General features: G+C 39.6%; 1 protein-coding gene across 2 annotated transcripts in view; it reads right to left on the bottom strand.

Annotated features, from left to right (window-relative positions):
• Window positions 1–13873, bottom strand: part of Uvrag (UV radiation resistance associated) — a 238447-nt gene that overhangs the window by 80159 nt on the left and 144415 nt on the right. For both annotated transcript variants that reach the window (XM_040758261.1, XM_040758264.1), the window contains exon 12: window positions 12550–12715. In XM_040758261.1, the coding sequence (XP_040614195.1) occupies window positions 12550–12715 (166 nt within the window). The remainder of the gene's footprint in view (window positions 1–12549; window positions 12716–13873) is intronic.

Raw genomic sequence — 13873 nt, 5'->3', positions numbered from 1 at the left:
CAGGTTAGGTTTTACATTCTTCTTTACGATCACAATTTTCTCTCCATTACAGTCTGCAAAGAGGTAGAATTTGGGTGGGAGAGTATCTTTCAGTGAGATGTAGCCAATCTGCATCCTCTCAGAAAGGACCAACATCCCCTCAAATCTCTGAGGAAAAAAAACATGCTATTTACCAAGTTCTTTTTAACTAACTTATGAACCTCTCATTTTGTGATTTATGTAGAAACCACAAAATAATAAAACAAATTCTTACATCTTTCAGATGGAATATCATTAATCAAGTTCACTACTAGGAGGTGACTTCTGAAAGGTTTCCTTTTAGTAACAAAATGTTTTGGCTGGAAATGACAAAATCCTGCACCATTACTCAAAAATAAATATGACACCTGTGGAATATTTTGTAAGAGAAGTTGCCTGAATAAATTCATGTGTCACCCACACATTTAAAAAAGTTTAAGTATGGGTGTCAATCAAACTACACGTGATCTGCCACTTCTCATTAGCTTACCCAACTTAGGTTTATACAAATTAAAGTAATAAAACGTTTCAGTTGCTTATTGGTGTGTTTAATTAACTTACAACAGTAAGTTCCTATACCTAACTACAGTTAACACTTCTAGTATTTCATCAGTAGACTCTCCACACCACAGACCTGGGAGCCATCATTTATAGTAATGGGAGTTACTAACAAGCATCATGGGAAGAATTAATTCTTTTCTACGTCTTTTAAAAAAGTTTCTATTAATATGAGGAGCATTCAACATTATTAACACCAGTCTTGGCTCAAAAGAAAATATGGAGACCTGCTACTATAAATTTAAAAACAATCCAGAAGCTAAAAGACATATGAAAATGTATGAGTTATGAGCAAAACTAGCTACCCACATCAACACCATGCTCACAGTGAAGGGAAGGAGAAGCTATGCCTAAGAAACATGGAGTGTAGTCTCAAGGAAACCTTTTAGTAAGTAAAGCAAACAACGTACAGAAATGGAGATTCTGAGGAGGTTAGTACAAACCTTAGCCACACCACTGTGTGTGAGTCGCAGGAAGAACAAAGACCAAGGTCAAGAGGCTTAACTATCCAAACCGAAAGGCAGTTGGTATTTGCACACAGATACATTTTATGACAGCAGAGTGTCAGATGGAGAGCACTGTGTAGACTTATCTGTATTGTTAAACTGCTCTCTAAAATAGATGAACTAAATGAAAACATCATTACCAAAGGAGTTATCTCTCTTCTATATGCCCATAAATTTGGCTTCAAATAGACACTCTAGTTTTTAGCAGTTTGAGGGACATAAAACAATGCTTCCTGGTTTAAAAACTACTACATTTATGTGTGTGTCTGTCTTTCATCATACGGACTCAGGGGACCCAGTTCAGATTCTCAGATCTGGTGGCAAGCGCTACCTTGCTGGCCTCTCCTGGGTTTAGTTTGCATTTTCCTGGTTACTAGTGTGGTCATTTTTCTTGTATTATTCTACACTTATGGTTTGTTCTGCTATAACACCTTCTTAAACACTACGTCCATTTTCCATTAGGCTGTTTGCTCTTACTACTTTTATATAAAAATATGAAAATAATACGTTATGGAGCCAAGATGATGGCTCAGCAGGCAAAGCATTTGCCTTGAAAATGTGAGGACTGGAGTTTGAATCATAAAGGCAGGCACATTATCATCTGTATCCCAAAACTCCTACTGCAATGATGGGGCAGAGACAGGAGAATCCCTAGCCACCTGTGAGCCAGCTAGCCTGGGGTACCCTACAATGAACAGGACCTGTGTCTGAAGTTATCATCTGACCTCCACAGCAATGTTGTAGTCAGATGCCATGGTCTATGAACAACCCTCCACAAACAGATAGACAGACAGACAGACATACACACTCACTCACACACACTCTCTCTCTCTCTCTCTCTCTCTCTCTCTCTCTCTCTCTCACACACACACACACACACACATGCACTCACACATTCTGGGTTAATCTGTGGGCTTTAAAGTATTTTCTCTTGTTTGTGGCTTGCTTTTTTATTCTATTTCTTTGGTTTATAAGCAAGCTGCTTTTCTTCTTAAATGAAATCAAACTTACAGAATCTTTCTCATGGTATGGGCTATTTCTGTGGTTTATTTAAGAAATCCTTTCTGGATTCAAAGCCAAGGAGGTTTTAATTCCAAAAACCTGAATCTCATTTTTACTGGACCAAAAAGTTCAACTAGCAGGGAACAAAACTGTAACTACTATGTGGAGTTGGTGCACACACAGACACAAACTGACTACTGAGGACCTACAGGTATACATCGCTCTGTATGGATTCTCTTGTACTGCTTACACTTCTTTGGTTTTTCAGATGAGTAAACAGGAGCTAGATGAATAAAGCAAATGTTCAGAGAATGAACCTTCCCAAAGGTGTCTCAAAGAATGGAGGGGGCAAGCACGAATTCTCCTTAAGAACATACAGCTTTTATCCTTTCAAAACCAGTGTGATTTGGTTATAGTGATACACAGCTCTCAGGGCTGGAAGCAAGCGTTACCTTCTCTCAAAAACAGAAAAAGAGAAAAGAAAAAAATGAAAACTATGGCCACACCATGATTCAAATGCAGCTCATCTCTGTTAGGTAGATAGGAGCAACTGTATGTTTAAATAAAGTTATGCTTATTATAACCAATGTGATCCAAAATAAATATATATTCATATGTTTTGACTAAACTTATTAACCACTCAAGCCTAGTTTGAGTAAATTTATTAACTACTTAAGCCTTTTTTGAATGGAATTTGAATTTTTGCTTCAAGATTAAATTACAAATTTATTTCTCTTCCATTTACACCTAAAAGAAAACAACTGAGAAGCTTCAAATAAATCACTCAGCAGGCAGGGATTTGAACTGCATTCCAGTGAATGCAAAGTGGGCAGCAGCTGTTCTGGACCAGCACACCTGCCCTTTGATGCCATCTAGCCTTTACCCGGACTTCTAACTGCGACCATACATACGGGCTCATGTCTAGGGACCAATGTCTCAAGCATGCTTTTGCCGGCCCTCCAGCAGGCATGCTCCAGCCTGGCCCCATGCTGCTTATCAGCCCCTCCTACACCAGAATGGATGTCTGCAGATCCAAGCACTGCTGTATGGCATAGCTGATCTGCTAACTGAGATGTCCACTAGTGGCTCAGGGACAGGCAGCACACTCAGCAGAGTGTCCTGGACAAAGTGGCTCTCATCACAGACAGGCCATCTATAGAATAAAGCACGTTACCCAGGACTGAATGTTTTTTGTCTTCCTAGACCACAATTGCTGAGGGAAATTACAATTGTAGAACCTGAACCAGCAGATAAAGGAGTGCAACTCTGAGACTACTCCACAGAGTGACTGTAGATGCTGGCTTCTTAGTGTCCTCACCTCCCCATTCTTGGCTGCCCCAAACCATAAAATGCCTGAGAATGAAAGGAAACAATAACACGTCTTTTAATAAAACATCTACGAAGCCTTGGGTGATCCTTGCCAGAGTCCACAGCACCTACACTGCCATAAGATGATACGAAAGACTGCAGAGGCCAGTCCACGGAACACCTCACTGCTATTCTGGGCCACCTGTGACAAACATGATGTCATGCATTGTAATACTGTAACATGATTTCACTTATACCACAGCCCACCAATCACTAAATACATTATCCCTCCATCCCATCTCCCCTCTGAGAATTTCTGAGCCTCTATTATGATTTGAATATATTACAAACCAGAAAGGCAGGAGTTCAGGTTGGGGCCACATGTCGTCGTCATCTGGTTTTCCTTCTTGTCCCACTGTCCTGTTACATTACTGAATTTTAATTTAGTTGGATGCAGAAAACTGAGATGACAAAACTACTCGAGAAGACTTCCTCATCCAGATAATAACATCAGCACTGCTAAGACACACTTCATTAAAAGTGACACACACAATATACTTCCAAGTGTCAGCAATGAAACAGCCATGCCGTTCCTTCTGACTCATTCCCCACATTTCCCCCTCAGCAGAATGCCAGGTCTTCACAAGGCGTTCATTTCCTGTCTCACCTTCTGCATGTTTATTGTGTTGATCTCTCCTGCCTGCATTTCCATGGGGATTCCTCAGTTTAAAACATTCTTTGCTCTCACTCCCAACATCACTAGCTCAGCAGTGCTGCCGGGCCTGGGATTACAGCAATCGCAGAAGCAAACAGCTTGCTGTGGTCCTAAGGGACTCCATGAAATAACTATTGTTCTGGCGATAGCATCTAGAGTTAAGACTGTAGATCACAGTATGGAGGGTCAGATTACCTAATAGCAAAAACTGAACATCCCCTTATTCTCCTAACTAGACTTAAAAAAAAAGAAAACCTTATTTTTTGAATGTCAATACAAGAATCTCGGCTTGAAATGGAAGTATTTTAATTCTTTGAAAAATGTAGTTCTTACACTGCTAATATTTCAGACAAGAATAAAACAAGTAAGGCCAGGCATGGTGGTACAAAATGTGACCCTAAAACTTACAAGAGAGGCAGGAGGATGGTAGAGGCAGAAGACGAGTCTGGGCTATATGGTAAGACTCCCCTACTTCTAGCAAAGATGAAGATATACTTGTACAGTCAACCTGGGCAGTTGCTTGTTGAGATCAGTGAGCACAAACATCAAAGTGCTCATTTCAGAGATGTGTAACAAGAGAGAGCTGGATGACAGAAAACAGAATGGCAAGGGATGTGAGCTTACGAAGTGCCTTGCGGAGAGCAAAAGGGCTGTGTACAGCTACGATTTTGATGGTGAATGTGGTTAGGGAAGGCATTAAAGGCCAGCATGGATGATGAGTAACAAGGTCAAAAGTAACATGAGGTGTCTGGAACAACAAAATGCTCAGCTTCACTCAAGCATGGGTTATGACTCGGAGCAAACTGGGGATGCGACCCAAGAGTTAGCAATAGGCCAGCTGGGAATTATTTAGTCTGAACACAGTCCGCATTCTTTTTAAGAACGAAGGCTTCTACAGTCCCTGAGTGAGGACTCTAGGATGCTCACACATTGGACTCCTGTGTTTCCCTATCCCGGATGTAGTGTGCCTGGCTGCTTCGAGCTCCTGCTGTCCTGACTTCTCCATCCTGACAGGTAGCACCTTGAGCTGTGAGCTGAAATAAACCTTTTCTCTGCTAAACTGCTTCTGCTGGGTATTTTATCATGGAAAGAAATGAAGTCAATTAATAAATGGAAGCCAAGAGTTTTTACCGAAAGGAATTTATGGATCGTTTAAGACGTTGTGGACAGGTAAGAATGCCCAAGATTGGCAATGGGAATGAGGAGACGGAGTTACAGCACTCCAATTGAGGGCTCTGGAGTTTTCCTTCACATTTCACTATGAGCATTGTAACAGTGACTCTCAGGTGCTCAGCTTTTCATGTTATTCTATCTGCTTCAACAAGATGACATTTAAAAAGACCCCACTCATTCACCCATCCGTTAGTCATTCAACAAGCTGGCATTGGCAGCTACATAGCAGGAGGAGGGAACAGAGGGACAAAGAAGTTCACAGTCACTCGACAGACTCCTGTGTCTTTTCCTAAATGTTTTGCTGAAAGGGAGCTTCATGGACCTCCAGATCTGCTTAGGGGGCTGCAAGGAAAGGAAAAGACTCAAGACTTGGGTGGGGGCCTGTGTGGTGAGCCCTTTTACACTATGGTCATAAAACAAGGTGCTAGTCCACGAAGCAAAACATCTCTCCACCTTCAGGAGAATCAGACCCACAGGCAATGACCATAAACTTGGCTCAATATCATCTGAGTTTGGATATACCACAATTTCTCTGTACTTAGAAATTCAATTCCTAAAAGAAATCAAACTCAACCAAATAAAGAGGGAATTCCTGGGATCTTGATGCTCCAAAAGGAATAAACTTGAATAAACTTAAGTACAAAACAAACAAATAAACCAGGAAAATGAATGTGAAGACAGCATCCACATTTCCCAGGGTTCAACAACTCCACTAGAAAAACCCCAGCTGCCCATCCTCAAGAGATCTGCAAAGTCTTTTTGTAGATGTGCCAAGAAGTTTCAAAAGTAACTGCCAATTATACCACCCCATTTCTCCAACTGAAAAAAAAAAAGAAAAAATTCTGCCCCCCCCAGTGGAAAAAAAACAACCCTTCAGAAATTCTCAAAAAGAGAAGTAGGGATTATTGAATTAAGGCAAAAAAAAAAAATCTTTGAGTAAAAAATTGTTGTAGGAGGGCAAACTGGTCATTATACACTGACAAAAGAGTCAATCCATAAAGAGTTGATGACGTCTAGACACATATACAGTGTACTACAGCAAAGCAAAGTGCATGAAGCAAATCAGGCATAACTGAGGCAAGAGGAAGACATCCTTACACCAAAGGGTTGAGAGCTCAGATACCACTATCAGTAATGTGCAGAGCATCCAGACAAAATGGGAATGACGACACAGGGGCCTGGATGACACTATAGGCAGCCAGACTCAACAGGCATATGCTGTGTACTTGCACACGCATGTGCGTATGCACACACACAATACACACAATGTGGAGATATAAGGCACTTTAAAGCATGTTCTTCAGTGTATGTGAAACACTCCAAGATAACTCACAAAATAAATCTTAATTTAAAAAGTCACAAAAATAGCTGGTCACAATAGGATAAAACAGAAGGAAAATAAAAAATTCTAAAATAAATATATAAAATCAAATAGCATTTCCTTAACTGATGGGTTAATGAAAAAAGGGACATCAGAAAATATGTTAAGACAAATAAAGCAAAACACATATAATAATTTATAAATGTCAACACTGTCATTAAAATATCTCAATATAATTATATATTGTATAAACTAGAAAAAGAAAACAATAAACCAGCCAGCACAGTGAAAGACTATTATAAAGAGTGCAGATTACAATGTAAAACCAATAGAATCAATGAAGCTAAAATATAGTTTTCTAAATTGAAAAACTTTTTTTTTTTGGTTTTACAAGACAGGATTTCTCTGTATTGTTTTGGAGGCTGTTGGTCCAGCCCGGCCTTGAACTCACAGAGATCCGCCTGCCTCTGCCTCCCGAGTGCTGGGATTAAAGGCGTGTGCCACCACCACCCAGCTGAAAAACCTTTAAACTATGACAAATAACTAAAATCAGATACAAAAGTGGAGGCAACAACACAGGCCTCACAGAAATAAAATGATGACAAGGAAACAGTATGAGCAGCTAACTGCACCAACAATTCAGACTGACAGCCAAGATGATATGGGTATGTACCTAGAAACACAGCTGAGTGACAGAGTAATTGCAGAAAATTGGAACAGATGCATAATAAGAAGGAACTTCTCAGTGACTTGGAAACCTCTCTAAATAAAAGTCCAAGACCAGACGTCTTCACTGGTGCATTCAAACAAATATTTAAGAAAGGATTAACAGAACCCTCGAACTCTCCAAGAAGTTTAAGTGGAAATCAATTCCTTTTTCATTTTAGGAAGTCCAACTACTCTGATTCTAAAGCCAGATGCGGGTTAACAAACAGAAAAAGACAGGATTACAAGTACAGGTGTAAAAACTGTTGACAAAGTTTAGCAATTTGAACCTAAGAGCATGTTAAAAGGATTAGAGAGCACAGTCAAGTGGGATTTTCGCAGGAATGAACAACTGACGGATGTTGTACACCACAATGATAGCAGAAAGCAATGCAGCCCCTTGATCATCCCATTGTCCCTTCATGGCAGAGACACTGGGAAAGCAAAGAGCTTCCTGACCATGGCTGGGGACACTCCTGAAGAATGTGGTACTCAGTGGCAGAGTTGGTCTAAGCGCTTTCTTCTGGAATGGAGAGACAGACGCCTGCTCCTCCCACTATTACTCCGTGCCATGCTGTAAGTTCTAGCAGGAGCAATTACGTAAGGAAAACAAGACAAAACAAAAGGCATCCAAGTCAGAAAGAATTCAGATTTTTTTTCTGTTCACAGAAAACATGGACCAATATATAGAAAATTCAAACAATCTGTGAAATGACAAAAATAAAATATACAGAAATGTATTTAACCAAGGGCATGCCAGACTTGTATATTGAAAGGTATAAAATATTGCCAAGAAGAACTGGAAAGGACCTAAATAAAAACAAATTGTTACTATTTTAATTACCAGTAAGTTGCCAATACTTATTAATAAGATGACAATTTTTCTCTGATTCATAGATTCTACACAATCCCTTTCAAAATCAAAGTGGTTTCTTTTTTCACAGTTGGCAAGCCTGATCCTCCAATTCTTAAGGAATGGCAAAGGACCCTAAATAGCCAAAACAGTATTGCAAAGGAACAAATTTGGAGTTCTTTCCCTTCAAAATTGTAAACATTATTATGGTCCTGGCATAAACACGGACATATAGACAACTGGAATAGAAATAAGAGTCTAGAAATAATCCGTGACCAATTGATTCTTTTGCAACAAGGATGCCAAGGCCATTCAAGGGAGAAAGAACAGCTTTTCAACAACTATAAATAAAAATAAAATACCCAAAAATGGCATAAACAGCTACACAAAAGAATTAAAATTACAAAGCTAGTATAGGAAAACATAAGGATAAATCTTTATGACCTTGGACCAAATGGTGGATTTCAGATATGACACTAAAAGCACCTGAGACAACAGAAAAACTAACTTTATTAAAATTAAAAATCTCTTATGTACTGGGGGAACCAAGAAGGCTGTGAAGCAATGGTTTGAATTGTTTCCTCTTTACTCATTGGAGGGAGATTCCTATTCTAGCATTACAGTGATAGTTAAACATGCAACATCTCACCCTGGACCGATGGATGGGCTTAAAGAGCAGGTTATCAGACACGTGTGCTCATACCACCGAGGAAGAGGACACTGCACATTGTGATTAGGGGTTGCATTCAGGAAAAAGAGTGAACCATCAGAATGTTAAGTATGAATATGCCAGAAATGTAACCCCAATTCAATAGTAGGTGGAGCCTTTTCTTAAGGGGTGGTGGGGCTATAAGGACTCTGTTGTCATGAATAGATTAAAACTATGGCAAAAGGATTCACAGGAGGAGTCTGGTTCCTTTACATGACGTCTTTGGAGGGTGCAGCAAGAGGGAGACTAGGCCTCAGTGGACAGAGGACATGCCAGGGCTCTTCCCAGCCTCCAGAGCCATGACAAAGAAACACCTTGTTTATAAATCTTCCAGCACATGTGCACACATGCACACCTGTGCACGCACACACACTGCTACAATAGCGCAAACTGATTAGACATGGGGTCTGTGTAGACACACAAGCGTTATAGTATCAAAAATGGAGGTAAACCCTGGCTGCAAGAGTAGGATGTGATTGGTTCTTTCAGTGATCCCTCAGTAAGTGGGAACTGGCAATGGGGCCCACTGGAAGCCTTCCTGCTCTTACCATATGCCAAGGCACACGCTATTGGCTTTAAGTTTTCACTTTAAACTGTAACAACTCACAGAATGAGAGAAATGTTTACAATTCAGTTATCTGATGTGGGTCAAATATCCAGAATACATACAGAAGTTTTACAACTTAACAACAAAAACAAATAGCCTGCTGGGTGGTGGTGGTGCACACCTATAATCCTAGCACTTGGGAGGCAGAGGCAGGCAGATCTCTGTGAGTTTGAGGCCAGTCTGGTCTAAAGAGCTAGTTCCAGGATAGCCAGGCCTACACAAAGAAACCCTGTCTCAAAAAACACAAATGCACACAAAAACAAAACAAACGAACAACCCAAACCAAATAATCCAATTAGAAAATGGGCAATAGATGAGGAGATATTTCATCAAAGAAGATATGCAAATGGTCACTAACCATAAGAAAAAAACAATGAAAACAAGCACTATTTGGTAAGGAAGTAACAAAGCAAAACCACAACAGGGGGCACTTCACATCTGGCAATGCAGAATGGACAGCCCTTTGGTGTTTAATCTCAAAGACAAAGACACTTACTGCACGTCCTGAAACTTCATGGAGGTGAAGGAAAGAACTGAAAATGGGCATTCAAACTATGAGACACTATTCATAGTGGCACTATTCATGAGAGCCACGGGTAGAAATAACCCAGCTGTCCATCAAGAGGTGAATGAGGAAACAAGATGTGGTATACACACTTGATGGAAAATTATTGGACCATAAAAATGAATGAAGTACGACTGTGCTTCAGCATGGACACATATTGAAAACATTATGTTAACCAAGAGAAGCCAGAAAGAAAAATGTCATATATTGTATGGTCCACTTATATAAAATATCCAGAATAGGAGAATCCTTAGAGACAGAAACAGATTGATGGCTGCCAGGGCCTGAAGATGGGTAGGGGGTTAGGTAGTAACTGCTTAATGGGAACAGAATTTTATTCGGGGTTTCAGAACTATAGAGGTGCTAAGTGCACAATGGTGAAAATATACTAAAATACCACTGAACACTTAAATAAATCTTGAATTTTGTGTCACGTGAATTTCAAATTGATTTTTAAAAAATATCTAAGAAAAGAAAACAACCTCATGTTCCCTTTGTCAAATATACACATTACAGGCTCTCATTCAACTTCTTATGTTTTTTAAACTGAAAAGCATTCTTGGGTTCAAGTCAATCACAATATTGGAAAACTTCTTCAAGTGCTCCTTAGCTGAGAGACATTGTTCTTCCAGACATATAATCATTCCTTAATATCTGAGGGAGACTGATTCCCACCCTCTTTCATGGTTGCTAGAGCTCATGATTCTCAAGACCCTTATATAAATGGCATGGTATTGCATATAGCTCACACATACTCTCTGTAAGATTTAAAGTATTTTTAAGCTGCTTCTAAGTCCTACAATATGACGGTAAACACAAGTCCTAGCAACCCCACTGGTGCACAAAAGAACAGAAATAGGTACTAGACACCGGCAAATAAACAGAGAAGAACTACTGACTGGTGGTTAAAAAGAGGTTATACTGGGGTTGAAGAGATGGCTTAGCAATTAAGACCACGCACTGTTCTTACAGAGGTTCCGAGTTTGGTCCCCAGCACCCACATCAGGCAGCTCACAACTGCCTAGAGCATCTGAAGACTTCTGGCCTCCTGTGCAACACCCTCCTCCCCATGTACACATAATTAAAAAAAAAAACAAAACAAAAAGTTAGAGAAAAATCTTTAAAAGTACTTGTTTACTATATTGCACGTTTAATATAGAAACAACTGCGCCCCAATATTTGCAATTGAATGTTGCTAAACCCATGGGTGCCGAGGGCCGGTCACACTGCTAAGCCATGCCATTGGTGCTCTCTCTGCAGAGCCTGCTTTACCTCTAAAGACAGTGATGCTAAACTGCTTTCATGTTCCCTAATTATAATTAGTAATACCTAACTTTTCATGCCATGGAAACGAGATCTTTCTAATCTAGGACAGAGGTTCTCAATCACATTATACATCAGAACCACCACTGAAGCTTTTAAACATTACTCATATCTGAGTGCTATCAATAGAGAGGGGATCTCTGGGAGGAGGGGGAGTGGTGTCAGGAATCTAGGGGTCAAAAGCTCGCCTTCTTAAGGCTCACAGGATGATTTTAATGCATAGCCAGAGTTGAGAATAATTCACTAGGATATTCCATATCTCTTTTCTCTGCCTGGCCACTGTTCCTCTTCTCCCCTGACCTCTTCTCCTCTCCCCTGCCCTTCTCTTTCTTGCCCTACCCCACCTCCCAGAAGCTGGGCTGCAGGGATTACAACTCACAGACCATGCTTACTCTGGTCTTTTCTAAATGTCAATTGTTTGTGTTGGAAATTTATCTTTCTAGAAATCAAGCCATTTGACTAGAATTTCTAATGTGTTAAAGTTGACTGCACTGCCTCCTCACTCTCCAATGCCTGTGTACATATTTGTAGTGTTTCTCCTTTTTTCATCCTTCAAACTATTATTCTATCTTCTTTCTTGTCTTCTAAAGTCACCCTTCCAGGGCCTTGAGGGCAGTTCTGCTGTTTCAAAGGAGCAGGCCGTGTGCCTCTCCTACATTAGCACACTGCACAGCAGCCCAGCTAAGGTCCGCTCTTACCTTTACCTCTTCCTCCCATGTTCTTTCCTGGGCTTCTGCTAACTGTCCTTCAGTTGCCTCACTTGAGACTTAGATAGTTTACTTTCAAATGCCTTTTCTGGTGCATGTACTTAGATATAAATTTCCCTAAGCCCAGATATAGCTACACTCCATCAACTTTGACACACTATATTCTCATTAATATTCAATTCAAATTTTATACTTTATGGTTTCTTTTACCTGTAGGCTATTTAAATCTCATTTCCAACGCTAGGGGTCAAACCAAAACCTCAACACAGACTACTAAGCACTTCACCACTAAGTCATATTTCCTGTTCCACAATTTGTTTCTTTTGGACAGTGTTGCCATGTTGCAAGGTGTGCTTTACAAAAGTTACAGGTCATGTAGAAACCATCCTCAATTAGAGGACATTTCCCATTTCCAATATACTCACCACTTCACCCATGTTTCCAATCATCTTATATTAACAAACAAGAAAGACACTTACTCTCGCTCCTTTTCAGTCAGCTTGTCGTTGATATTATCTTTGATTGTTGATCTGGACCCCTTATGAATTATGGGATATCTGAGGGGCACTTGTAGGAAAAAGGAAATCATGGAGACCAAGTGTGCAGTGTAACCAAGGGCAACGGCAATGCTTCCATCATCTTTTGCTGTAAATTCAAAAACAGAGGAAATTAAAACAAACATTTACCTACCAATGTAGCTCTAATGAAGTCTTTTGCAAATATGTGGGAAATAAAATACTAATCACTTATCTAAATTACACGAATTTGTCCAAATCTAAGCACATTAACAAGACTTGAAATTTCACCTACTAACTATTCTTAAATCTATCTCCCAATGATCAGTGTGTTGATGTCAACATGTGATATACAACTTATGCAAGAGTTCTTAGTGTATCCAAATAGCCATTACTTACTTTCCCATCCTTATAAAGTGAGGAATTAATATGAGTCCACCATATAACGTGATTAGTCAGAGGTTTTAATGTAACCCAGTCCAAATGCTGTACAAGATTATTAATTCTGAAGTGAAGTAAAAGAACGCATTACCTCCTTATGGGGTATGCTTTGGACATTGATAAGGATATGTTGCATAAATAAGCCTGAGGAGTTTTGAGGAGAAAGGGGGAATATGGTCCATAGCGAAGCGAAGATAAAAAACCATATTGTTTAACTTGAATGTAATCATATAATTTAGGTGGAAATAACTACAGGGGAAAACACATGTATCATACAAACAAAAGCATTTGGCTTTTGAAAAGCTATAAACAAATTATATTCTAAAAACTCATAATTCTTATTTCTGCTCCCACCTAAAGTTAATAAATGATTATTTAAGTTCTCAGAACTCAGTAATTCAACAGCAAGTTTCACATGTCCCTAGGAAGAAGAAAAGTAAAACTGCTTCCCTAACATACAGTATTCCTTAAGTACCTTAAGGTTTAACATCAGTTGCTTAGTTTCTCTTTGATCATCCTGTATACAAATAACACTCATTTTTCTTCTTCCTAGAAGTTGTCTGTAGTAATACTTTAGTCATTTATTCACCAACAAATACTAAAGGGACTCCTCTTTAATATATTATCTCATCCATTTTACAGATTAAAATCAAATCAAAATAAAACAAAAACTAAGGCTCAAAGAGACCAAAGAACTGTCCAAAGTAACGAAGCTGGTAAGCTGGCCAGACATGGAGCCCTCTGGCCCTGCCCACTCTCCCAAACTAACGCAGAACCTCCTTGTTAAAAAAGCTGGCATCTACTCATTTTAACTCAGAGTTCTAGAACATATTAGACACTTGACAAA

The sequence above is a fragment of the Mesocricetus auratus genome, unplaced genomic scaffold, assembly GCF_017639785.1.
Source record: "Mesocricetus auratus isolate SY011 unplaced genomic scaffold, BCM_Maur_2.0 Super-Scaffold_4256, whole genome shotgun sequence".
Lineage (NCBI taxonomy): Eukaryota > Metazoa > Chordata > Mammalia > Rodentia > Cricetidae > Mesocricetus > Mesocricetus auratus.
This window is presented reverse-complemented; position numbering and strand designations above follow the sequence as displayed.